Source organism: Acomys russatus, chromosome 9, assembly GCF_903995435.1.
Source record: "Acomys russatus chromosome 9, mAcoRus1.1, whole genome shotgun sequence".
Classification (NCBI taxonomy): Eukaryota; Metazoa; Chordata; class Mammalia; order Rodentia; family Muridae; genus Acomys; species Acomys russatus.
This window is the reverse complement of record NC_067145.1, coordinates 53504796-53532177: the sequence shown is the minus strand read 5'-3', so window position 1 is coordinate 53532177 and position 27382 is coordinate 53504796. Positions and strand designations below refer to the sequence as shown.

Genomic DNA, 27382 nt, shown 5'->3' with positions numbered 1-27382 from the left:
CCCAAGAAGGTGGATTTCAGTCATGTACCACAAATGTTATTCTCTGTTGATATTTACATCTACCACCCAAAGAAATACCATATAGCACATCAATTAGAATTAGGAGATGCTAAGTAGGTCCCTATCAGAGTCTCTCTTTTAAAACTCTTCATTTTGGCCAGGTGTGGTGGCTCATCGCTCTAATCCTAGTCCTTGGAGAGGTAGACACAGGTGGATCTCTGGAGTTCAAGGCCAACCTCATCTACAAAGTAATTTTTTTGGTCAGCCAGGGCTAAACAGTGAGACCCTGTCTCAGGAAAAAACAAACCCAACCCTTTTATTTTGAAACATGAACCCAATAAATAGCTATCTGCAGACTTAAGTGCAAAATTTTTATTTTAGGAGTTGAGGGTAGAAATAGCTGACCTAATTTGGAGCTTGAGTCTATTCCTGAGAATTATGCTCACCTTCTAGACTAGGTGAAGTTTAAGAAATTTAAACATACCCGCCAATATTTATGTTCATTTTCATGAGTATTTAACAAGCACAAATGAAGGTTACATCCTCTCTGTAATTATAATTCCATACCACATGCAGTCTGTGCTTGTTTTATTTTACGAAAAAGCTGATTTCCAATCTACATTAAACCTAATTGATACAATGAATAGTAAAGGCCTTACAGTATCATTTACAAAACATGGCCAGTGTCCCTGGTGGCCTTAAAATTTGAGGAAGGGCACTTCGAATGGCTTCGAGTTGGCATGTTTCAGTGCCAGGGCGTAGGCGTAGACTCTGGCATCCACCGTAAGATGTTCTTCTGCTACCAAAGCTAAAGAAGCAAAAATGAGTTTAGAGACTGTAGACAGTGACAGCCTAGCCAGTCGTTGTTCCCACCGTGGCAGACGCTGGGGCCCTCTATAAAACTAGAGTAAAGGATTAAAAGCAGAAACACGGAAGAGTCACCAGGCTCAGCGCCCAGCCACCTCGGTGGCCTGTTGTCTCCCGTTCTCCTAGCCACTTGTTGGGAACAAGCTCAAAGACAGACAGATCCCCAAGGCCAGGGTTCATGTCTCATCCACCTGTGAGTGCCAGTAGTATTGGCTGTTACTCTGGCAAATGAACATGAAAGCTGACTATTATTATACTGAAGTTAGGTAAACTGTTCTTTCTTGCTGAATAGCCCCTTTCTAACACCAGAAGGGAAGTCAGGTGGGTAAGAGAAGGAACTTTCAAAAAGGATATTCTATAAATAAAGGAAACATCTATCATATTATTTAAGCACCTGGGGTGAAGTATTTTGCCTCTACTATGTTTAACTTGTCTCATGCACTCTCAGAGGAAGGGACTTATTCTTGATTTAGGGAAATGAGAGGCTACTAACTGATAGTGGTAACGGTGGTGGGGCTCAAATCCAGTCAGACCCATCAGATCATTAGCTGTACCGCCTGGTGTTGGTTGCCAAGGCCTTTCACAGTAAGTGAGGATGTTTAATTTCTTTTTTTGAGGATGTTTAATTTCAATTTAGGTGTTGAGATGAATTCATCTTAGGTCTAGTTTCTGAAAAGGTGAAATTGAAGTGGTCTGGAAATAAAATCATAGTTTCTTAAAGATAGTTACTTAACTTTACAAATAAGTAATAGACATTTCAAAATAGAGCTCTCTGCTTAAGTGAAGCCACTGGCATGGGGGAATTAAGGGCTGTTCTTCGAGTTTCTTTGAATTAATACTTATTTTGTGTCACTCTCCAAGGTAAATACTTAAAAACAGTGGGAAAATCTTCCTCACAACTGAGTGAGTAGGGATCCACAAAGCTGGGGCACAGGCACGGGGGCGGAGGGTGGGTAGGGAGGGGGGCTCTGCCACATCTTGAACAGTGTCACTTATGGAAGGTCTATCAACATCTCACAAGATTTCTGCAATATCTCTAGGAGGGGTGGGTCCAACCAGATGACCACTGATTTACTAAGGTTCATTACGTCAGCTTCTCAGTCGTGTGTTGAGGAACTGCTGCAGGATTCCTTAACCGCTGTAAGACTTGATTTCCCACACAGAGTACCCAACATACCAGCATAGAAGAGCTGCATACGTATTTACATCTTGGCACTGATATGGATCAAAGATCTTACATACTCTAGTTTTGGCTAGACAGCAGGAAAATAATTATTATGTAGGGAGAAAACTTTAAACATGTTTTTCTTAAAATTTAAAACTGTACATCACTTGAAAAAGAAAACTAGCATTGCTCAATAGTAGTTTTCAACAGTTTCTAGGTGTCTGACAGTAATGATATGAAGATAAAGGAATTACACTTAGTGTCCTAGTAGACAGAGAAGGGAATGGGGGTGGGGGGTTAGGGGAGCCAGGAGAAAGCCCAGTAATAGCTTTAGGAGTGCTTACCATCCAGTCTAGTCAGCAGATCATTCTTTGGTAAAGAAATCACTTCCACAAATTCTAAACAAACAGAATGCAGTGAAAACAAAGCTGAAGAACAGGATCAACCCCAGCAGCCCCAATGCCTGCAGCAACCATTACCACATCAGCCATCCCAGGCCAGCCACGGGAGCTCAACAACATACCTCCATCCCCTGAAAATAAAAAGAGGGAAGAACATTTATATTTCAGCACAGTCCTCCATGGTACATCTTTGGAAGACTTTAGTGCAAGTCATTAAAGACCGTAGAAGAGTCTAACAGACACCTAAGACTACAAAATATGTCACAGTGAAGTTAATTTCAACCATTCCTCTGGAATCGGACATTTCACAGCAAAATTTAAGCCTAGCCTATAATGCATGCCAGTTACACTTATACCTGTGGACAAATACACAAATTTATCATTTCAATGATTTTTTAGGTTACAATTAAGCAAGATTAGAGTTGTGTAAACCACCTTCATTCACTTACTCATCCATTCATTTATTAATTCACTCATTTATCTCCTTTTTGAGATAGGGTTTCTCTGTGTGGCCCTGGCAGTCCTGGAACACTCCATAAACCAGGCTGGCCTCAAACTCACAGAAATCCACCTGCCTCTGCTTCCTGAGCGCTGGGATTACAGGTGTGCACTGCAGCACCTGGTCAACATCACAGCTCTTAAGCTCACAATTTTTCATCCCAAAATTTAAATTTTTGAGGGACTCTTTAATGTGTTCCATGTCTTAGGAATATTGTAGCTTAATTAAGCATTTAAACCTGACTACAAAGAGAATGGAGCATATACAGGAATAACCTAAAAGGAGGAGAAATCACCAAACATCATTACTATGGTGTGTGTGTGTGTGTGTGTGTGTGTGTGTGTGTGTGTGTGTGTGTGTGTGTCTGTGTGTGTGTGTATGCTGATCATCCACTTTCAAAAGGGTGGGAGAAAAGACAGGGAACTGACAGCATAATGCTTTCAGGCCCCAACTTGCTCGGAAGTACTTTAGCATAGAGAATGATTTTACGAATTCCCTGACAATAGAACTTGAACACAAGCTGCAGCCTGTATTAACATCTGCTGTTCTCATACACAAGGACAAAAGCTAAGGTGATTTTCAAGTTTCTCACTTTTTGGTTGGGTCTAGAGCACATATTAAATGAGAAGTTGTTCTTAAAGGACATTTGACATTTTCTAAAAATCAACACACAGCTGGGCAATGGTGGCACATGCCTTTAATCCCATCACTCAGGAGGCAGAGGTAGGTGGATCTCTGAGTTCAAAGCCAGCCTGGTCTATAGAGTGAGCTCCAGGACAGCCAAGGCTATACAAAGAAATCTTGTCTTGAAAAAATCAAAACATCCAGGCCTGGTGGTGCACACCTGTAATCCCAGTACTTGGGGAGGCACAGGCAGGTGGATCTCTGTGAATTCAAGGCCAGCCTGGTTTACAAAGTGAGTTCAGGACATCCAAGGCTACACAGAAACCCCTCCCCGACCTTGGTCGGGGGAGGAGAAAAAGAAAAACCAAACAAAACATACATTTTAAACTTTTGTAGCTTAATATTTTATAAAAAGAATACATAAAAAGACCAATGAAATATTAAAGAGAACATGCCAAAATAACTACCCAACACTGAAAAGAGGCAAATACCCATGAACCTGTGGAGACTATGTTTCTTTAATGAAAACTATGCTTATTTTAGCATGTTAAAAGATAATGTAGGGCTGAAGAGATGATTCATAAATTTAGACACTGGCTGCTCTTCCAGAGGTCCTGAGTTCAATTCCCAGCAACCACATGGTGGCTTGTAACTATCTATAATGAGATCTGGTGCCCTCTTCTGGTTGGCAGGCACACATGCAAGTAGAACATTACATGCTTGTTTGGTTGTTTTTTAATCTTAAAAAAAAAAAAAAAAGATAATGTAACTCAACCAGTTTAAATGTATCCAACAACCCTTACCTGGTTTGGGCTTCGGCCTTACGTTCTGTGCATCATCTCCGTTGATGGTCACGGTCACAACATGTGTTGTACAGTTTGACAAGCCTGGATCCATACACACAGCTGTGAAAAAGAAGTGAGGCAAGTGCTTCAGTTGCTTGCTGCTTGATTCAAAATGTCACAGAGGAGGTGGAGGTCAGGGGTCACTGAACACGGCATCTAGTCAGCAGATGCTGTAAGACTGTGACGCATGTGTGTATTCCAAAAGCTCTGACTTCCCGGGGTTCAAGTTTGGGAAGTCTGGGGGCTTAGATGGCCCTGATGGGGACAAACTTCTAGTGAGGACTATGGCACAGACAAGGAAAGTAAAGAGTAAGGTTTACTGTGTTCTGAAAGGAACTTGGTTTCATAATTTTCTAATTTCAGGTCCTCCAACTTGCTCTCATGCAGAGGAGCAGCTCACGCACAGATGGGGGAGGGGCACTGGAACGCGGGCTCCAGCTCACTGTCTCATCCCTGCAAGGGCTAAGATCACATGCATGTGCCGGAGCCCACCTGAAATCCCTGGGTCCTCTCCGCCTGCGCCCCAACCGTAAAGAACCTCTACTGTACTTACGTTCAAGAACCTGACACCTGCATGGCAATACCAACCTGGAGAGCACTCCGCAACATCGCCTTTGTAGCCTGTCTCTTCCTCCAGCTCCCGAAGAGCCGCTGCCTCTGGGCTTTCCCCGTCGTCTATGAGCCCTGGAGGACAGGTGGGAAGCCTTTGAACAGCGTTCTACCGGCTGCTAAGGAGCTGACTTAGAGAAGTCACAGTGAGCCCTCCACACCAGGTGGGTGTGGTAGGTGTGCCCCGTGCCTCCTGCTTCTATCTAGATGTTGCTCCTGACCGCCTCCACTGTGTTCTGTACAAGAGGACAGTGCTACAAGGAAAGGTGATTTAGTGGTGGCCAAATGGGCTAGGTCTCGAAGGCTGATTTTTGTTTCCCTTTTTTTTTTGGTATGGTGACAGCTTACTTTTCTTGCTTTCCTTCCTCACAGGAAATACTGAGTCCCAGCAGTAAAGAGGCAGAAAGGAGTACCCAGAAGGCTGCCGACTAGGTCATTACTACGGCCACTATGAGGAACAAACAGGTCAAACAGGAGGAAAGTATTAACTCGGATTTGTTTTCTTGAATACAACTGTGTAAAGAACAAGCAAATGTAGGCTTTTAAATCACTTTCAGTGTTATTAACTTCTTACTCAAATGGCAAGTGAGAAAGAAGAATTAGCTATATATTGCTATGGACTGGGCCTCCCACTTCAGCCCTGGGAGTGTAGCACAGAGCTTTGTGCATGCTGGGTAAACACTGCACCTGAGCCTTACGGAGCTTCATGAACTCGGCTTAATAAGTATACCCCTTGCGACCAACAAAAAGGGTTTATTAAGCTCTTCATATGGGTACGGCCCAACAAATTGCTTTAATACTGTGTATTATATTCTGGCTGGCTTCTTTAATTACAGCAAAACTGAAAATTACCTCTACATGAAATCAAGGCAGTTTTCGTGTCCTTTTTGTTTATGGTAGACCAAGGTGTCTCCTGGCTACGGCTTTTGCAGTTCAGAGTCTGAACTACTCACTACTGTACATTTCTTGTGAGAGAAAGACTGCTAGCCATGGAAGGTGAAACAAGCTGATAGATGAATGACAGGAGTTACTGGGAGACTAAGGACAACACTGCTGATATCAATAGGCTACGCAGAGAGCACGTGTGTGGCTCATCCCAACGTGACCAGGGGCTGGAAGGAGCCTCGTCATAGGAACATGTTATTTTCTTCTTATGTATATGAGTGCGTGTGTATGTGTGTGTGTGTGTGTGTGTGTGTGTGTGTGTGTGTGTGTGTGTGCGAGCGCGCGCGCATGAAGGACCAACGCTGATGCAGGAATCCTCCTCAATGGCTGTGCACGCATGGAGGACCAACGCTGATGTAAGAATCCTCCTCAATCCCTCTTCTGCCCAAGACCTTTCAGTCAGACCCACAGCTCACTGACACGGTAAATCTCACCAGCCAGCTTTTCCCAGGGATCCCCTTTGGAGGTATGGACAAAAGCCTCCATACCTACCAGGCTTGACATGGGTTCTAGGACCCAAACTCAAGTCATCTTGTTTAGTTGCAAGTGCTTTAACTGCTGAGCCTTAAAACATTCATTGTTTATTCACCGTTACTTGGTCAGATGAAAAGATGCTAAGATGTAAGCAATACAATGCTCGGTCTCAGGCCCAGGACCCGAGTGGAGTTACTCACCTGCTGGGAACTCTAGGCAGTAGCCACCCATTGGGGGCCGGAACTGTTTCACCAGAACAATACACTCATAATGAAGAGTTCTCTGCAGCACTGGGATGATTGACACGGCTGCCAAAAAGAAACAAAGCTAAGGAATCCTAAAGGAAGGTCAGCCAGGCCAGCCATCTGTTCGCAGCAATCCCTCGGACATTCTAGATTTGAAGGCAGTACATCCAAATCATATTGAATTTGATGGTAAGCAATTAATTTTATCTACTATGTTGGCTGCCAAGTTTGAAACTAGTCTTATTTTAAAATGTAAAAGTAATACTCTGTCAACTTTATTAATTATTAAAAGTTCATTTTAGTTTTCACAATATCATTTTCCTTTTCATCTTTCTTTTTCAGATGGGATCTGACTATGCTGTCTTCACCGCATAGGCTCACTCACTCATGACTTCCCTGCTCCAGCCTCCCAAGTACACAGGACCATGGGTGTGTACCAGCAGACCCAGCCATGATTTCTTAAGAAAGGAAACCAAAATAGAAACTAAGCACGTCACACAGGGCCAAGGATGGGAAGCCCCAGCTCGCATGCAGCAGCCACAGAAGCAACAGCTGGCGAAGAGCGGTCTGCGTGCTGCTAGATTTCCTGTAAGCTGGAAGCCAGCTAAGATCGCTGGGTCTTCTACCTCAGCGGTTGACTTTGCTGTTTTAGAATATAAGCTCTTCCTCTCCCAATAATTTGGCCTTAAAAATTAAACCTGAAAGCTCTGGAGACAGATACCACTGAGACTATTAGTGTCTCCCAAATGCTTTGACAGGTAAGAGCAGCTGCAGCAAAGCGACTATTTGCTTCCTGTACAAACAAACCAAGATGGAAAGACAAAAAGCAAATAAGAGCAGTGTCTTGGCCTCTCCAAACCACATGTGGCCACCGGGATGCTTCTGATGTGGGTGTAGCCAAGGAAGGAAGGAGAAGTGAACTGGGCTCCTTTCTCAATTCTTTTTCCTCTCAGCTGAAACATGAAGGTGGGGAGATGGTTTGTCCACACCCAAGGGCACTCGCTTTCAGAGGACAGAGGACGCCAGCGGTCTTAACCTATGAAGACACAGCACGAGGCTGCAAACTATACTGACATATATTTGGCTATAAAAGTTAACAGATCTTTCCTTCAAAAACTGTTCCTAGCTAACAGGAGCCAGAAGTTAATTACACCGAACACTTTGGAACATACATTGTGAAAACAGCAGGGTCACACATAAAAGCCCAGTTGAAGGTAATCCGGCTTCGAGGTCTTTGGTTATATTAAACACCGTTTTATAATCTCATGTGCTAACTTCCTTCATAAAGAGAGTTATAATAGTCATACCATCAGCGGATTTTCCCTTCCTGGTTGTAAGTTTCACTGTTTCCCAAGTTCTATGTGGACAGAGAACAAAGAGAAAAAAATCATTAGTGCCAAAGGGAAGAATGTTCTTAGGTTTTCTGTAGACTATCAGCACTTCAGAGATCCAATGCATGCAAATATGCTAACGAAAGGTCAAAGAGCACAGAGTAAAGATATGTGCTTAAACTGTGCTTCCCTGGAGTACATGTGAATTCTCAGAACATCTTGTTTCGGACAGTCAGGCTACAGTGAGCAGCGGGAGCTGGTCATGCAGCTGTCCAGACCTTTCTACAGTGATGCAGTCAGCCCCGAGGGACATTCCAGACGCATTCCCAAGAACAAAGGGTGCCGTGCGCAATGTGAACCACTGAGATTATGCAGGTTTAAAATATGTAACTAAACCACACAATTCAAGAAAGCAGAACCTTCTCACTTATCTGAGGAATTAGATTTTCTTTGTGTGAGTGCGGCCTTACGTAGAGGGAAAGACAGGTCGCTAGTGGAAGTGGTGAGGTGCTGGATGTCATACTCTGGCTCCCTTTTATGGCTTCACTTCCTGTTAGCGATCTGTTCCTGGCCGTTCTCAGGCTCTCTGGTAAGGTCTCTGCTATTCTACCTGCTCTTACAGGAATGTCAGCTACAGTTATATGGAAAATTCAGTTACTAGAAAGAAGTCACACTGTGGGGAAAGGGGAGGGAGTAACAGGAAACATGGCCCCTGTTGGCTCTCATCTCTCGGGGGAAGGAAAGCAATGCAATGCTAAAGCAGCAATGGAGGCGGTCAGGCATCCAGCATTATGCTGTATTCTAAAGATGGGATTATAATCTGGATGGCATAATTATAAAACATCCTATTCTGAGGACCCTCTTGCTCATATTTTTTTCCTGGATGTCCTTAAGGTTTGATAATACCACATCTTCACAAAAAGTTCCAGATAGTTAATCTGGCTTAAAACAAGAATTTAAAAAAAAAAAAAAACCTTTCTGCAAATTGCACACCTTTCAGCACTACCCCCAAATTTTATGGGGCAAATATGTGAAAACCAAAATCAAACAGACTCACAGTAGCCCAACACTCCTGGTTAGTAGTTAGTAGCGGGAAGCCAACCAACAAGCAATTCCCAAAAAGTAATACAGATCACAAGAGACAAAACACCTTTTGCCATAGTCTCTCTGCTGCCTCTTAAGGTTAGTCCTAATGACTGAAGATAGCTGGGGAAAGCACTGAAGGTCCCATCCCAAATACACTAGGAGTAAGGGAGAGAGAGAGAGAGAGAGAGAGAGAGAGAGAGAGAGAGAGAGAGAGAGAGAGAGAAGAGAGAGAGAGAGAGAGAGAGAGAGAGAGAGAGAGAGAGAGGAGAGAGAGAGAGAGAGAGAAGCATCATTACAGAGGTTACGGTGAAGAAAACAAGCAGTAAGGAGCCATTCATGATGAGCAGTGTTCAGATGAAAGATTTGGGCTATTATACCCTGCCCTTCTAGCCTTTTTGTACATACAATTTCCTAGAGCTTATCATATATACAGGAGGGCTGGAGAGATGGCTTAGTGGAGAAGAACACTTGCTGCTCTTAAATTTGGTTCCCAGTGCCCATGCTGGGTGGCTTACAACCACCTGTAACTCCAGCTCCAAGAGACTTGACACCCTACTCAGGGCTTAGTGGGTACCTACACAGACAGCATTCTTTCACTACCATGGAGCTATATCCCTAACTCATGTTCCTTATTTTAGGATGTTCAGTTTGCTTTCTGTCTCAATTTTTGGTGAACGTTTTAGTGCATAAATCTAATTCTAAGCACTAGGTAATTTTCTTAGCAAATTACCAGAAGTGGAACTATGAGGTCAAAAAGTTACATTATGTTGATATATGTTATTATATTTTATGGAATTTTTTCCAATTTGCATTTCTGAGTAAGGTATAAGCATCCAAGTTTTACTTCAAAACCATCAATGGCTTTGTTCTTTTTAGTTCTTCTAACTTAGACATTAAAATTTTTTTTAGAAAGAATAGACACTGCTGAAAATTCTCTAGCTTGTTTAGCCAGAGCCACAAATTTCAGGTCCATAATACTACAGAGAATGGGGTTAGAATGAATCTGATTACTTATAGTAACAACTATGACTCAGCTGTATTCAGAGAGCATCAATGACCCAAAACATTTTAGCAATGAAATAAGAACTGCACGTGACTCTTTGTTTAAAAGTGAGCTGACAATGAAGAACCACCAGTGTTCACGCAGACACTCTACAGAGACCTGGAAAAACCAAAGACACAAAGAAAAGAAAAGGTTTACCTAGCTTTACCGGTAGGATCCATGTAAGTTGTTTTTGCAAATTTGACCCATTTTCCTTCTGAAATCAACTAAAACAAAATCAGACAGTTATAAAGTAGAAAAATTTCAAACAAAGTTGGTCTTTTTAAAAATCAAAAAGCATATTCTTTAAAATTTTCTCTATTTCCTTTCCTCCAATTTACTTCCTTCCCAATAATTTGTGGGCAAGTTTCTAGTTTGGAGTAAGTATCCAGGTTGTCTCCCTGAGGGCAGGTCTGTTTTTTTTTTTTGGTTTTTGCTTTTGAGTGTTTCAAGTAGAGCCAAGAAGGGGAAAGAATTACAGTCTCGGGATGGGAGGGGTGCAGGTGTGCAGTGAGAGCAGGCACCAGTCACCCGAAAAACATAAGTGACTTCTGGGCTACGGAGAGAAAGGTTAATGGAGGGAGTATAAGGGGTGGGAGAGCTGGATATTTCTCACGTTCTAACCCCAGGTATGGATGCAAAGCTGGCCACACTGTTGTGTAGTTGTATGTAAGATTTTATTAGGAAAATAAGGAAAATAAATCAAAGACCAGATTTTCTTTCTGACACCCAAGTTCCCACTCAGTCCAAGACAGGCACCAGAAACTATTCTACCTACACACCAAGAAGTCTGGGAGCACAGCTCACCTATAGCACCGGGAGGATAAGTCACCTATGGCACTGGGAGGATAAGTCACCTATGGCACCGGGAGGATAAATTACCCAGGGCACCAGGAGGATAAGTCACCTATGGCACCGGGAGGATAAGTCACCCAGGGCACCAGGAGGATAGATAAGTCACCTATGGCACCGGGAGGATAAGTCACCCAGGGCACCAGGAGGATAAGTCACCTATGGCACCGGGAGGATAAGTCACCCAGGGCACCGGGAGGATAAGTCACCTATGGCACCGGGAGGATAAGTCACCTGTAGCACCAGGAGGATAAGTCACCTATGGCACTGGGAGGATAAGTTACCCAGGGCACCAGGAGGATAAGTCACCTATGGCACCAGGAGGATAAGTCACCTATGGCACCGGGAGGATAAGTCACCTATAGCACCGGGAGGATAAGTCACCTATAGCACCGGGAGGATAAGTTACCCAGGGCACCGGGAGGATAAGTCACCTATGGCACCGGGAGGATAAGTCACCCAGGGCACCAGGAGGATAAGTCACCTATGGCACCAGGAGGATAAGTCACCTATGGCACCGGGAGGATAAGTCACCCAGGATACTGGGTGGACAAGCCATCACAGCATTAGGCTGAACTGAGGAGAGTCTCTTTAGCCTTTTTTACCAGCACCCTCATCCCCCACCTTCTTGCCAACACCAACCTAATCATTATCAGATCTGTTCACAGACAACATGGAAAGATTCTAAATCAAAAGAATTCCAGAAAAGTGTCAGGACCAGAGTTCCAAGATGAAGTATTTAAGATGTATCCATGATAACAATTGTTGAGAAGAGAAAAAGACCCTAAAAGCATTACTCAATAACGTAGTAAGAGGCAGACATTAGTTCTAGAACTCAGTGGAATTTGAACTACAATGAATGATTTAAGTTTTTATTATTTTAAAATTTATGCCAGGATGATAAACAGCTAAGACATAATTACTAAATATGAAATCTCAAAAGCCCATACTATGTGCAAAATCACATATTTGTTTTTCTATCCAGGGCAATTTTTGGAAAGAAGACTCTCAATTTCATTAGTACATGTAGTTGAGATGGATAAACCACTGTTCTCAGACAAGAGCGCAAGGCGGCTTAGCCTTAAAAAGGGAGTGAGAAACGTCTGAAAACAATCTTCAAGAATGAAAACTCTATGGCAATAAAACAAAGTAGCCTGTGCGTGCATTTTAAATTTAGTGTTAGGTGGGGAAGAAAAGGGGGTAGGAAAAGCAAATTCAACCCACCTCCTCTGAGATAATGTGCTGTCTGGCGTTCCCAGAAGAATCTGTTGATTCTTGGCTCTCCATTTCTAACAAGCTGGGCTCCACAGTCCTTGCTGGGGTGGAAAGGTCACGCTGTAAGGAGGTAAGATTTGCTCAGAGCCCCCAACCATGGGTCACTAGTCAAAGTACTTACTAGTCAAAAAAAAAAAAAAAAATGTACTAACAGAGCATCTTTCATGGGACTCTCTGGGAGAAGCTCCACAGAAGGCCTGCAGAGGCTCTCAGCAACACCCAGGCCAGAACTCAAAGACCCAGCGTAACCAGGGTCCAGTCCCAGTGAGGTTTACACACTTTAAATTTCACTTTCCAGGGAAGAACAACCGAAGGATGACACGCCACTTTCCATAGCAACTTCTCGTTGTGGTCAATTACCAATGCTTTATAGCTCAGGCTTTGTTTTTCCCAAGGCAAGCTCCCTTCAACTTCTGATCCCTTTGCGAGGGCAGCACCATCATACCCGACACAGAGTTCAACTTGCAGAGTTTATAGAAGTCTGGGGCAAGCCAACTTAGCATTTCAACAATTTTAGATTCTTTGTCTGTGTTCTGTTTGACTTTTTTTTTTTTTTTTTTAAACTGGGGTTGAACCCAGGGCCTCACTTAGGCTAAGCAAGTGGTCTACATCTATATATTGTTACCCATTTAATAAAGAATTCATTTCTACTACGTGTGCATGCAGGTGCCTGTGGAGGACAGTGGCACCACAGCTCTGGGACTGACTTACCAGCCACTGCCAGAGGACTGATGCGAGTGCTGGGAGCTGATCTTAGGTCTTTTGGAGAACTCAGTTGCTGAATCATCTCTCTTTTGAACCGTTGTGTGAGCACACATGTGGGTGCCATGGTGTGCCTCTGGCGCTTAAAGGACAACTCTTAGGAGTAAGTACTCTCTTTCCACCATGGTTTTTGGAAAGCAGACCCAGTTTGCCAGCTCGTGTGGCAAGACTTTACTCATTGGCGCACCTCGCTAGCCTGATTGGCAAGTTCTTCCTTTCTTCGGTATATAGGTAGATTTTTTTTTTGAGATAAAGTCTCAAGTGGCCCAAGGCTCGCTTTGAACTTGATCTGTAGTTGAGGATGGCCCTAAACTCCTGCTAACTGTGCCCCCGCTTCTCACGTGCTGGGAAGAGGCAAACTCCTGGTGCATCTGGTGCCAGGCATTGAGCTGAGGTTTTATAGTAGGACCTTAGCCACAGCTCTAGCCCTTCCTACTCTTTTTTTTTTTTTTTTTTCTCTCTAAAAAGAATCTCATGTAGCCCAGGCTGGCCTGAAACTTCTGAAACCCTCTGCATCCATTTCTCAAGTGCCGAACTTACAGGCATGCAGTTTTAAGAATTTGAGGCTTATATACAAATGGGATTAAGTATGTACCTCATTATTAAGCATGTGATTAGGTAAGCACATTATTAAGCATGTACACTATTGTGTCTCATTTATGTTTAAGTGTGAGCACACTGTGGCCTACCGTGGCACACTATTCAGAAAGGACCCTGCCTTGCTGAAATCTTGGTTTTGTACTGCGCTTCTGGCTGCTGGTCATCCAGAGTCATTTCCCAGCTGCCGTGCTCTCGGTGTCTCCACTGAGAAGTCTAAGGAGACCCCAACTCCTGCTTTGTTTCTTTTTTCACTGCTGTGACTTTCCACCTTAGGCTGGTACTGTCCTAGGCACTCAAGTGAGCCCCTTCAATCTGGAACTTCAAGGTATGTATGCACAGACCTGTGTTTTAAAGGTATTTTGATTGATAACTATTCTCAGAACTTCCTCTGTTCTGTCAGGAACTGTTACTTAGCTGGTGGACTGGGCCAGGATGTACTTCAAATCCTAGAGCATTTGCCTCATCAGCACAAAGCCCTGAGCTAAGCCGCCAGCGCTTCCCTACTGCCAGCAAAAAAGCTTTGGACTTCCTGGATTAGTCTAAGGCTCTCCTCTCTCTCTTGCTTCCCATCCTTTCCTACCTACTCCAACCTTCTGAAGTGCTCGAAACTGTCACACTCCTCACACTTCTGTTTCCAGGGTTAGGGTGTGCGCTTGATTCCAGAACTCCCCTTTGCATACCCCCCTCAAAAATTTTTAAAAAATATTTATTTATTTACTAAGTATACAGTGTTTTGTCAGCATGTACACCAGAAGAGGAGATCAGATCTCATTATAGATGGTTGTGAGCCACCATGTAGTTGCGGGAATTGAACTCAGGACCTTTGGAAGAGCAGGCAGTACTCTTAACCTCTGAGCCATCTTTCCAGCCCTAGATACCAAAATTTATGTGGTCACTTAAGTTTAATGGTGTAACATTTGCATTTAGCCTATTTTTATCCTCTTGAACATTTCAAATCATTTCTAGAAACACACAGTAATTAATACATTGGATATGCTACATAAATGTTATACATTATTGTTTAGGGAATAACGAAAAAATAAAGTCCTTAAGTTTAACATAGAGACATTTTCTACCTCACCCCCCAATACTTCCCCCCTGTAACTGGTTGAGATGTTTGCAGAATCCACAGCGCAAACTGTATAGGCATCAATTTTCTTGCCAACAGTCTACTAAGACAAAAGTATCATTTCCCTTACTTAAAATATAATCAACAACAAAACAAAATGCATTCATACTCTATATTCCTTTTTAAAAAATGCAGTACCTGGTGAGTATCTTAGGCTAGCACCCCTGTAGTAGACCCATTAAAGATGTGACCCCTACACACAGTGAGCAGATGAGAGAGAGGCTCTGCCTTCATGGGCCTCTCTTCTAGTGGGGAGCTAGGGAGGAAAGGCAAGGATCAACATGGGAAATTTGTCAAGTGATCCCCAATTTTAAGAAGGAAGATTATGAAGGATAAACAGAGTGAGGAAGATGTTGTTTTTGGTGACATCTGAACATAAAAAGGAAGCAAGTGACATAGACATTATAACCCCGAGACAGTCACTTAGCATGGTGACATGCACAGCCTGCTTAAAACAACAGTGACTCGGGTGGCCATTTACTGAGCTAAGTTTTAAAGTGTCACTGGCTGTGAGAAATGGTTTCCATCACCACAGGTAACCAACGTAGAACATGAACAGCTGGCCAAAGGGTGAAACCCACTGAGTTGCACCTTGCACACTCTATACTCACATGAAAGAATGTACAATTTTTCTGTTTCTTGACACAAGGCCCCGTGCAGCTCAAGCTGGCCTTGAGCTTGTTATGTGGCAGAGGCTGGCCTTGAGCTTGTTATGTGGCAGAGGCTGGGCTCGAACTTGTTATGTGGCAGAGGCTGGGCTCGAACTTGTTATGTGGCAGAGGCTGGGCTCGAACTTGTTGTGTGGCAGAGGCTGGCCTTGAACTTGTTATGTGGCAGAGGCTGGGCTCGAACACTGGATCCTCTGGCCACCACCGCTTACGGGCTGTGATTAGAGCCCTGTGCCATTATATCTGGCTAAAGATCCTTTTTTCTTCTAGAGATCCATTCTTTCTTACTAATAACACACAGCAGGGAAGGAAATGTGCTGATGCAAGGACATTTTGAATTCTAATTCTAAAGAAAAGTAACTTTTAGGCAACCATGCAGGCCCTCTGGCTGGACAAATTCAACCATCTAGAATGGTACAAAATGTTTATACTAAGTGCCTACCTCCTAAAAACTCTCTCTTCCTTCCTTCCTTCCTTCCTTCCTTCCTTCCTTCCTTCCTTCCTTCCTTCCTATTACTGAAGCCTGGAGCTTGCCTTATCCCGAGTGTTGGGAATACAGGTATGAGCCACCACACCCAACTGACACCACACAAGGAAAAGACTACAAACCCTATAAAAGGTGCTTAGTACTGACAGTTGATCAGAGGCCAAGCAAAGAGCGAGTGCTCCACTGAGAAGAACTGACGCCCAGCAGTGAAGCATCAAGGGAAACAAATGTCTGCCCAGCTCTCTGAATTGCAGCCTTTCCCCCAACTTTGCTTAAAAGAAAGCTGTGCACTGAACCAATGGCATTCACATGTGCAAACACATTTCCAAGAACCTTTGGAGCCCACATTTGGCTGGGTCCCTGCCTTGTCCCCTCAAATTTTCATGCTAAGGACATCACTCTGATTGGCACATCACACATTTCTGTTATTACTCCAGTGGGGTTTGGATTAAGGCAGCAAGCACGAGCCTCCACTTAAGGGGAGGAAACCAAGTGGCCAGTACTAAGTAAATGTGGGTATTTTAGAATGAGTAACAACAGCTGGGTATGAGGTAAGTAGGAGATACAATCTCATAGGCCTCAGCTCTCCAAAAGAACTACAAGCAACTAAGGAAAACTGACATTGAGAGAAATAGTCTTCTCCAGGGAGGACACATAATTGGTTGCCCAATGCCAGCCAGTTAACCCTGAAAACAAATATACAAGTTAACATTATACAGACTAAGCAGGTTGTGTTTAGGAATATGCCATGCAATAAGAATTAATGAAAAAAGAAGGCACGGATTTCAAAGTATGGAGGAGGAACGCCCTAGGCCTCACTGCTGAACTATTTCCTCCATATAAATACAAGGGAAGAGGGAATCATTGTCGTCAGCTGAGCAGCCACTGGGGACCCCTCCAGGCCCCCATAGACAATTCCACACCAAGGGTCACAAAGTTGGCTTTGACTAAACCAAATGGGTCATATAACAAAACCAAAAGTCACGAATCTGGGAAAGGAACTGATAGGAAGGAGATAAGAGAGTAACCAGAAGGCAACCAGGACACACCTGTATAAAACTGTCAAAGATTAAAAAAAAAAACACAAAAAAAAACCAGAAACGTCATCTTAATAAAGAGCAAAGAATCAAATACCTAGTATAAAATATTAAGTAATTTTGGCTACTATAACTTAAAAAAAGAAAATATACGAATTTGTATTATACATAGTAAAAATTTGGTAACCACATCAAATGGATTTCAATGCCCTTTACTTCACTAATAACTATTCTCAGACTACAGGAGAGATCTTGTACTCACACAGGTGAGAGTGGAAGGGTATATTGTAGTGCTCAGAGGAAGGAAAGGGAGGGGAGTAATATATTATAATCTCAAAAATTCTTTAAAAGTTATAAAAAAGAGATAAATGGGAGTTAAGATGCAAAATAGTGAAACCAAAAACTAAAGTCAGGCTGGCCCTGCACTGTGCTCATTGCTACCTTTCCTTGAATCCCTGTAGTTTGTTCCAAATGAAAGGCGAAACAAAACCTTAACAAGCGACAGCACGTCTACTGCCTGCTCTCTGAAACAACCTGAGCAGTGTCGCCGCATTGCTCTATACTCACGCTATCTAAAAATACCATGGACTTTGACAGGCATGATGGCACATGCCTATAGTCATAACTATTTAGAAGATAAGTTTCCCCTGCCAAAACTCAGGGGAACGCTGTGGAAGATTGGGAGAAAAGATTGTGAAGGCTGGTAGACAGGAAGGAGGGCTGCATAATTATGAACAGCCACTGCAATCAAGAACTCCCCCAAACTGCTGATTACTGCAACGAGCCTGCTTGACAGCCAGACGAGTATGGAGGAGGAACGCAGGGAGCCAGCCCTAGGCCTCACTGCTGAACTATTTCCTCCATATAAATGCAAGGGAAGAGGGAATCATTGTCGTCAGCTGAGCAGCCACTGGGGACCCCTCCAGGCCCCCATGGACAGTCCCACACCAAGGGTCACAAAGTTGGCTTTGACTAAACCAAATGGGTCATATAACAAAACCAAAAGTCACGAATCTGGGAAAGGAATTGATAGGAAGGAGATAAGAGAAAAGAGTAACCAGAAGGCAACCAGGACACACCTGTATAAAACTGTCAAAGATTAAAAAAAAAAAAAAAAGAAAGAAAGAAAAAAAGAAAAGAAAGAAACATCATCATACTTAATAAAGAGCAAAGAATCAAATACCTAGTATAAATACTAAGTAATTTTGGCTACTATAACTTAGAAAAAAAAAGAAAATATATGAATTTGTATTATACATAGTAAAAATTTGGTACCCACATCAAATGGATGTCAATGCCCTTTACTTCACTAATAACTGTTCTCAGACTACAGGAGAGATCTTGTACTCACACTGGTGAGAGTGGAAGGCCACCTGAGTTTGCCATGCAGGAATGGGTAATAGGTGGCAAAGAAGGGAACTGACATTTCCTGAGATTTCGCCACTTGGTGACTTTGTATTATTATGCCATTTAATTCTAGATGAGCCAGAGGGGACCGACAGCACTGACCCTTGGGCGGGTTAATTGATTACAGCCACAAAGTAATGAGTCCTGTACGGAACTTCTTGTTCAAGCAAGAGATAATGCGAGTGTGCAGTCGGCTGTGAGCAGCAACAAACATCAATGTGAGATCATTACTGGTTCTAAAATAGCTTTTAGGGACGAGAATACAAGATGGTAGCAGTAGGATTTTAAAGGAGACTAGAACATTAAAAGAGAGAAAGATGTGAGTCAGGGTTTGTATTTAGACACACTAGGTTTATAACATTGGAAATATTAATCTGAAAGTCATGTTTTGAGTTCAAGAAAGAAAATGTATTTTTCTTTCCTCCCTCCCACACACTTTGGAATTACTCAGGAAAACCCTTTGCCCCTGAGCATTGACATAGGAATTAAAAAAATCCCAAGTGGGAAAGCTTGCTGAACAGGCCGGAGTCCCTGAGTGAAATCCCAGTAGCCCACCATGGAAAGAAAGAACTGACACCCACAATTTGAAAAGCTGTCCTTTGATTTCCATACGCCTGCAGTATATACCCACCTGCACTGGCACTATGGCTACTACCACCATTGTATTTTAAGGCATTCATTGAAGAAAACGATATAAAAAAACAGCAAGGCTACACGCAGACAAACATGGTAGTTAAAGAACAGCTAAGAAGTTAGCTCTACTGTTGAAAGCACTTGAGCGCCTGGTGTTTGGAGTGGCAACTTACTGAATGTGGACTAAGTCTGTAACAGAACCTACTGCAGCGCTAAAAACAATGTTGAAAACACACAATATGCAGGATTCTGTTTGGTTTCCTTCCCTCTTAGGAAGAGGTCCTGTCCTCTTCCTAAACCTTGTAAACTTAGCTGACTCTCTACAAATAACTCTCAGTCTCTATGCTCAAATATTTGCCACGCTGTTTAAGTATTGCTTCATCCAGATGATTAACATTCCTGGGTTTGCCTTTTTTTTTTTTCTTCCCTGTCTATAAATTGCTATCTTCAACAAAATGTACTTTACCCAAAGGCACTACCAACCAGCGTCACCATTTCCTTCTCCTGCAACTTTGTTTAGTGCTGGGTGTGGTGGCGCACGCCTTTAATCCCAGCACTTGGGAGGCAAGTGGATCGCTGTGAGTTCAAGGCCAGCCTGGTCTACAAAGTGAGTCCAGGAAAGCCAAGGCTAGCACAGATTGACTCTGTCTCAAAACAAACAAACAAACAAACAAACAAAAACAAACAAACAACAACAAAAACCCAAGTATTTGTGACCTCTCACATATGGTCTTGGTCCCTTAGCTCTGCAGCACCATCCTCCAGAAAAAGCAAAGGTATGAGACGGGTTATTGCTGCTTTGCCTCAAAATACAGAGGACTAGTCAGACGTGGCGGTGCATCCCTTTGATCTTAGCATGGGGGAGACAGAGGCAGGCAGATTTCTGTGAGTTTGAGGCAGCTTGGTCTACACAGAGCAGTGGCTCTCAACCGTCCTAATGCTTTGACCCTTTAACACAGTTCCTCATGTTGTGGTGACCCCCAACTCTAAATTTTTTTTGTTGGTACTTCCTACCTGTAATTTTGCTGTTATCAAACGCAATGTGAATATCTGGCATATAGAATATCTGACATGTGATCCTTGAAAGGGTCAACAGGTTGAGAACCACTGAATTCCAGGACAGACAGGATTGCATAGAGAGAGACCTTTTCTCAAAACCACAAAACAAGCAACAAAAGCACAGGACTGATTAATTCCGGATTATCACAGGTACTTAGATAGTAATTGCTGCGTCCTACAGCCCATCAGCTCACACTCAACCCGATAACGCATTTCTCTTGCCTTTGAAACTGTCTTCTTTAAGCAATGTTGCCACTCACTTCACCTGTAGCTTTTTAAACAAACCATACCTCTGGTATGTGTGTATTCTAACCCAAAATAGGAGTCTATTGATTATACCTCTTTCTAACTTAAATTGCTTAGATGGGCTGGGGGTGGGGGGGAAATGCATTTGGTGGGGGAGGTGGATAACTAAAATGTGGCGCTTTAGGACAGACACATGCTTGGAACCAGCCCAAGGCTTGTAAATTATAGGAAACACCAATTGGTTTTAAAGGCCTATCTCTTGCAGCTAGTGTTGCCCCCCCCCTCTTTTATAGAAACAAAACTGAACTTTGTAGGACGATAGGTGAAAGAAAACGAGTAGGGATCAAAAAAATACCACTCAATTACAACTCTTCCAACCTTTATGATTTCACCATTGCAGAGGCACTGATAAAAATCTGTGCTTTTCCACACTGCTAACTTTTTCGGGACTGGACAAAATAAACTTTAAGCTTAAAAGACACAACTTTCCTCTTTTCCTTCATTTCTCAGACGAACATCACTTCTTTCATCTCCAGGTTAGTAAAATAACCTCCCTTCTCCCCAAGACCGTACCTGCAGAATTTCTTCCCTGTATCTATAAAATTCTACTTGTGAGAAAAAGAAGAGTCCATCCTTCGTGTAGATGCCTCAGCTAATGTGTTCAAACATTTACTGTGCCGTCCCCTGGATCCCAGGTCCTCTCGCGCTCAGGCGCGGACTGGGAGACACGCGCGGGACGAGCTGCACTCTAAGCACCATCAGCTGGGCTCGCGCCCTTCTTTTCTGTTCCCTGTCCAAGGACTCTTAGTACGGAGATCGGCTCGCGCCCACTTACCTACACTAAGCTGTGGGATGTGGAAGGGATGGAGGAGGAAAGCAAAAAGAAGCAGACAGCAGCTGCAGTCTCCGTAGAAGCGGGCGCTATAGCTAGAGAAACCGGCGCCTCTCGTGGTGTAAGGAGGATGTGCACACGTCCTCCTCCAGGCACCCGTAGAAACTCCGCTAGCTTCAGATGATTACCTTCCGGGTCGAAGTGCATATAGACGAAAGCGGAGTTGTAAACGTCCTAAAATTCTACACTTTCGTGACTCTTCTCTCCGGACTCTTTGTACCTCGCGCGTCTGTGCGGGCATACTAAGCGTCCTCCCCACTATTACTTTAGCTTCCAGCGCCGCCAGACCTTTACGGACCGGAAGAGTCCTTTCGTCGAAACAGCTCGGTGAACACTTCCGGAAGTGATGCCCAGGGTTCCGGGAGCGAGCTGGCGGGAGAGGGGAAAGGCAGCGGTTGACACGGCAGCTGGAGGATGAAGAAGGAGCATGTTAGTCACTGTCAGTTCTCCTCGTGGTACCCGCTCTTCCGAAGCCTTACCATCAAGAGGTAAGCTACCTGGAGGCGAAATGCGGTTTTTAGGCAAATCCTATCTCCTTCAGAAAACTAGACAAAAATTGCAGGCCTGGTAGGGACTCAGCAGGAGCGACGGTATCGAGCTGTAGATTCCGTGTTGGATTTCAGGTAGCAGGATTAACGAAGTTGATCAGAATTTGCCATACTTCCTGTTCGGAGTCAAGGAGCGTGTCCGGGGAGATAAGAAAGCAGTGAGGGTCGTAGGCAGGAGAAATTGATAGATACTTTTGGAATTGCGAGAAGCTCAAGGCTATACACAAAACAAAACTGGACAGCCCGTTCTGGTGGCAGTTGAGTTCCATCACTGTAAAATGAGGGACCCGACCTCCCAAGACTGCTGCTGTGCAGCTCCAGTATGGTAGTGTGTGTTAGGAGGCAGAAGATGGTTACATTGCTCCTGATGGCCACGTGTTCTGAGAAGAAGAAACCCATCTGGAAAGAGAGTGGGATCTGTTAGTGTTGTAGTTCTCTGGCCTGGAGCACGGAGTCAATCTGTGTTTGCAGAATGCCTATGGTGAATTGTTGCATCCTTCATCCTGTCATTCAAATGCAAGGCAGCCAGGAGACTATCCCCAGCTAACCACAAGCAGTCACACAAGCCGAAGGACGTGGATAAGTTTTTCATTCACTGTCAGGACTAGATCAAAGGCCTTGGGTATCCAGGGGTAGGTAGGAAGGATTTTCTACGCTTTGCTCACTTTTCCTTTACACCTACTTAGATTGCCACCTATTTGGACTTGCCTATCCCCTGTCCCACCACCTCTTTTTTTTTTTTTTTTTTTTTTTTTTAATGACTATTGAAGGCTTGGAAGAGCACGTGCCAGGCTATTTAAATGACATTTCTTTTCCATCTTGCTATTCAAACATAGAATCTGTTTCTAATTGTACATATTGTAGTTGACTTTATATGACACAGAAGAAGGGACTCTTGCCTTGGAAGATGGCCAGTCACACGAAAACGAACGGGAGAGCTGCCGCAGCAGCAATAAATCCTGCCATCGCGGGTTCTCCTTCACTAATTTCTGTAACTGAAAGTGGCCTATGGGTCAGAAAGGATGTTTGGCGTGGTGGCGCATGCCTTTAATCCCAGCCCTCAGGAGGCAGAGGCAGGTGGATCGCTGTGAGTTCGAGTCCAGGATGGTCAAGATAACATAGAGAAACCCTGTCTCGGAAAACAAAAACAAACAAACAAACAAACAGAAAGGATGTTTGGGGTATTCCTTTGGTGTTGGGTGTTGCTTGTGAACTTGTCAGTCATTTTTGTGCTGAAAAACTGCCGTTTCATTTCTGTGTAGCTGTCTGCTGTAACCCCTGCACGGTGCTCCTTTGCCTTAGGTGGAATAAGTATACAGTGATTAAGAATTAGACTCTAGAGTCAGAGCCTTCTGTCTGGCTTTGAATTCTGGTTCTATCAGTGTCTGCAGCAGGTCACTTAATCTCCCTAACCAACTGTCATGAGCATTGCATAACATAGAATACTTAAGATGCTGCCACTCTTTCTAGCACATGGTAAACACACAAATGGTCCTTGTTACCTTTTGGATTTAATAAAGCCTCACAGAAGCAAATAACCTTACTTCACTTAAAATGTATGCCACGTATATGAAGATGACAGTGGAAAGGAAACAAACCAGTAAGTAGGATTTTTTTTCTGGCGTCACTAGACAAGTCTATGACTAATCTGTGTTGCCTAAAATCACTTTAAAAATGTTTATTAATTTAATGTGTTACATACACATGTTGGGCATGTGCAAGTTACAGAACGACTTGCAGGACTCTGTTTTCTCCCTCCATGGGGGCCCTGGGGATCATCAGACTGGAAGTCTGGTACCTGTACCCTCTAAGCCATTGTACCCATCCAACCTGAAAGCATCTTTTCTGTCTGAAGCCATTTCCTCTGTCTGTCTAATTCAGTGGTGATATCAGCGGCACCTGACAGTGCAGGGCATACCTTCTACAGTCCAGACAAGTCTGGTGGAGTCATATGGCAGCCACTGTCTACTTCAATGCTGAAAATATGCATTCTGGCTCTTGTCTTAGCATTATTATTTGATGCTTATGATTTTTGGTTCAGAGCTGATTATGCAAATTCATTTTAAGGTATTCTTTGAGAATTTTATAATGTATACAATGTATTTGGATCCTATTCCCTCCCATTCTACTTCTCTTAGGTGTAAGTAACACAGTCCATCTCCTAATTTAGTGATGGTTCTATGTGTGTGGGAATAGGGCATCTATTGGCGTTTGGGAAGTCTTCCAGCATCCACAACACTGAAGAGAGATGACTCTCCTTCCTGCAGCAATATCAGTTGTCATTAGCGCTCAGCCAGCAGTGGGGCTCAGAGCCATAGCTCCTCCTCTATTCTTGCTAGGATTTTGTCTGGCTTGATCTTTGCTGGTGGCCACCGCTGCCTGCTGGGAGTTCATGAGTGCAGTGCCACGTCATGCCCAGAAAACAGCATTTCCTAACACGCTTCCCCATCTTCTGACTCTTACATTATTTCCTGCCCACTCTTTGGTGATGTTCCCAGAGCCTTGGGTGTGAGGTTGATGTGGATGTCCCCGCAGACAGCAGTGAGCATTGTGCAGACACGGGTTCTCAGTGCTTTGACCAGCTGTGATTCCCGTCTGGTTCTCTGGCTTTGGCTAGTCTTTTGTTTCCTTATTTTCCTGTAAGAGCTACTATGGTAATCGTCTGAACCGGAGTGTGTAGTCATATTACACTAGTTCCTGGCTTTTGGTCCATTTCATGTTAAGATTAAAATGATATAAATACTTTTTTATTTGTATAAGTAATTATAGAATGAGTTGTGGAATCTCTTCTCTCCACCGTGGCTAGTCCTTTTTTTTTTTTTTTTTTTTTTTTTTAATTTTTAAAATTTTTTTATTTTTTTACTACTTACACAGTCTTTAATGAGAGCTGTGTATGAGAGGCCTCTACTCTTGCATTTTCTCAATTGTTCCTTCCTTGTATTTGCCCTTCTCCTTTCCTACTTGTCGGTACTTGGCTTTACTTTCCAGGATCGTCTTCCAGTCTTTGTCCAGCTTTAGCCTGGTGATGACCACCTTGCTGTGGTGGATGCCCACATGGACAGTTGTGCTGTTAGCCTTTTCTCGATGCACTCGTTCAATGTAGATGACGTATTTTTCCCTGTATACCTGGACCACTTTGCCAATCTGCTGGCCTTTGTAGTGTCCTCGGACAACCTGCACTTCGTTGTCCTTTCGAACAAGCATGGACCGGATGTTATACTTCTGTCTCAGCTCTTTGGAAAGAGGGGAAGACATGATCTTCCTCCGAATGTGAGAAGGGACACGAAATGGCGTTTGCTCGGTCAGAAGTCACGAAGGGGTTGCACTTCATTTTGGCGCCTGCGATCCAGCAATGGCTGCAAAAAGGAAAGATGTGGCTAGTCCTTTTAAGTGATGCCTCTTTTTATTTTTGTTTTTTTTTCCAGTGTCATTCTCCCACTTCCTCAGAATGTGAAAGACTATTTACTTGACGATGGGACCCTGGTGGTTTCAGGAAGGTAAAGTATATTATCAAAAAACAGTTCTTTCCCCACCTCAACATAGCACCTTTATTGAGTCTCTGGGAATTGCATATCATGCACCTCAATGGCATTCACTTCCTGGTTCTTTCATGTCTGCCTCACCACCCTTGTGACCTCTTCCGCCTCAAAAAAGGTAAAAAATTAAAATGAAAAAAACAGCAACAAAAAAAGGTCCAATTTGTGTTATCTATGTATACTCTTTGGAGCATGGTCAAACTCTCAGTGGCCTGCCTCTTAAATAAAACTGAGTCCTTCCATTCCTGCACCCGCCAGAAGCCATCAGTTGTGGAGAGCCACACTTCAGCATCCTTATCACAGTGTTTAAGAACTCTCTTCAGTGGCCTTCTGTCCAGGCCAGTAAAGAATTCTTTATATTCATAAAGAAACAGTATACTGATTACATCTTGTTGCAGAAATATAAATGGGCTAATAATGTTTATTGTTAAGTAGTCTATAATTATTAAGGCAGTATTATCTAGCTTTATGTCAAATCAATAAAAGTCACAGACGCCTGCTGATTTTAGAATAAGGCTTTATTTTACCTGGGACTGGGCAGATATCTCCACCTAAACTGTGTCGTTACCTCCCAGCCTCCATCCCAGGCCTTCTGCTCTCATTCTGTCTGGGCTGCTTCTCATCCGTAATCCCCAAATACTTGCCAATGTCTGTAACCTGGGCCACTCCCTCCGTCCATGCTGGTCCGGCCATGTGCTTCTCCCCATGCTGACCCTCGGCGGCTTTGCCTCCTCCTTTCTCTCTGCCTCTCTCTTCCCATGATCCTTCTGTCCCCCAAACCCACAAACCTTTGTTCTGCCTCTTCTTCTGCCCTGCCCAGATGTAAGCCTTTTAATTAGCCAATCAGGACTAATTTCTTAGGCAAGGTTAAAAGAGAGCAAGCAGCCCTGGGGAGCAAAGTAATCAACATTAGAATACATAGCTCCGACAGTGCTGTTACCCATCTCAACATTTTGCGTGAGTAAATAGATTAACCTCAGCACACCATCCTCTTCACTCAGGAGGCAGAGGCAGATGGATCGCTGTGAGTTCAAGGCCAGCCTGGTCTACACAGCAAATTCCAGGCCAGCCTATACTACATAGACAGAGCTTATCTCAAAATAAAGAAAGGGGCCTGAAGAGTTGCGTTTAGGTCTTCAGGGTTGCACAGCAAGTACTTATGCTCTGGGACCACCTCCTCGGTCCCTTGCTTGTTTTCTGGGACAGAGTTTTGTCACATCCCCATGCTGGCCTAATGTTGACCACCTATGCCAGGTTGGCTTCCAGCTTTGCTTCCCCAGTGTCATTCTCCTGAGTGCTGAGGTTTTTCAGGTGTGCAGAACTACACCAACTTTATCAATGTTCTGTTCTTCAGAGATGATTCGCTGCAGCCCCTCTGACCTTTAACAGCAGTTCGGGTAGCTCCTCTGGTTTCACTCATTCTCTGCTGAGAAGCCAGGTCTTCGAAGGTTCTCTCTGCAATGGCTGAGGTTCCTGCAAACTCCTCCTGTTCTGTGGGGATAGTTATTTCCACCTTTCCCTAAATGAGTGCAGACTGATAAGAACAGGCGATTAGGCCAGTTTTCTCACCTCAGCTCTTGGATCAGCAGCACCTGACACCTGTGAGTTCAAGGCCAGCCTGGTCTACACAGCAAATTCCAGGCCCAGATGCCTGACAAGCATTTGTGGAATGGACCCTACACTTGCAATTAGAGTGGTTCATCTTTTCAGCAACACTAATATGAACTTTATTTAATTTTCACCTTTTACTTTTTTTTTTTTTTTAGATAGGATTTCTCTGTGTAGCCTTGGCTGTCCTGGAACTCTCTTTGTAGACAAGGCTGGCTTTGAACTTACAGAGATCCGCCTGCCTCTTCCTCCTAAGTGTGATACACTACCACCTGGCCATTGATAACCTTTTTATAACCTGAAAATTGTTACAGTAGAGCCTAATTAACTTGGTTTAATTAAAGGATAAAGAAATGATTAAAAGAAGAAAAAGTTGCTAGCTCAGTGTTAGGGTCCTGCCTAACATGTTAGTTTAAGTCCCAAGTTTAGTCTCTTGTACTGAAAAGAAAATTGCTATTCCCAAATGTAGTATATGAAATAATTTCACAATATAATTGACCCCTAGTATTA

At 43.5% G+C, this 27382-nt stretch overlaps 2 protein-coding genes and 1 pseudogene across 2 annotated transcripts in view; 1 reads left to right on the top strand and 2 right to left on the bottom strand.

The window, feature by feature from the left end:
• Positions 1-176: 176 nt before the first annotated feature.
• Positions 177-21339, bottom strand: Nudt5 (nudix hydrolase 5). Its single transcript, XM_051151353.1, has 10 exons — positions 21124-21339; positions 12210-12320; positions 10293-10360; positions 7982-8031; positions 6630-6737; positions 4990-5085; positions 4360-4461; positions 2556-2564; positions 2377-2430; positions 177-808 (listed from the first exon to the last, which is right to left on the bottom strand). Exons 2-10 carry the CDS (start codon positions 12270-12272, stop codon positions 699-701), a joined length of 660 nt encoding a protein of 219 aa, XP_051007310.1. The 5' UTR covers positions 12273-12320; positions 21124-21339; the 3' UTR covers positions 177-698.
• Positions 21340-21439: 100 nt separating this feature from the next.
• Cdc123 (cell division cycle 123) overlaps positions 21440-27382 on the top strand; it is a 56958-nt gene continuing 51015 nt past the window's right edge. Inside the window, exons 1-2 of the mRNA XM_051151352.1 lie at positions 21440-21668; positions 25154-25225. Coding sequence (XP_051007309.1) covers positions 21595-21668; positions 25154-25225 — 146 coding nt within the window. The 5' untranslated portion in view covers positions 21440-21594. The remainder of the gene's footprint in view (positions 21669-25153; positions 25226-27382) is intronic.
• LOC127193985 (60S ribosomal protein L26-like) lies at positions 24633-25059 on the bottom strand (annotated as a pseudogene).

Coding starts and splice junctions, on each gene's coding strand:
- Nudt5 (XM_051151353.1), bottom strand. CDS start 12,272: ATGGAGAGCCAAGAATCAACAGATTCTTCTGGGAACGCCAGACAGCAC. Junction 10,361..12,209: donor AGCACATTATCTCAGAGGAG/GTGGGTTGAATT, acceptor ATTTTGTTTTAG/TTGATTTCAGAAGGAAAATG. Junction 809..2,376: donor TCTGCTGACTAGACTGGATG/GTAAGCACTCCT, acceptor TTGCTTCTTTAG/CTTTGGTAGCAGAAGAACAT.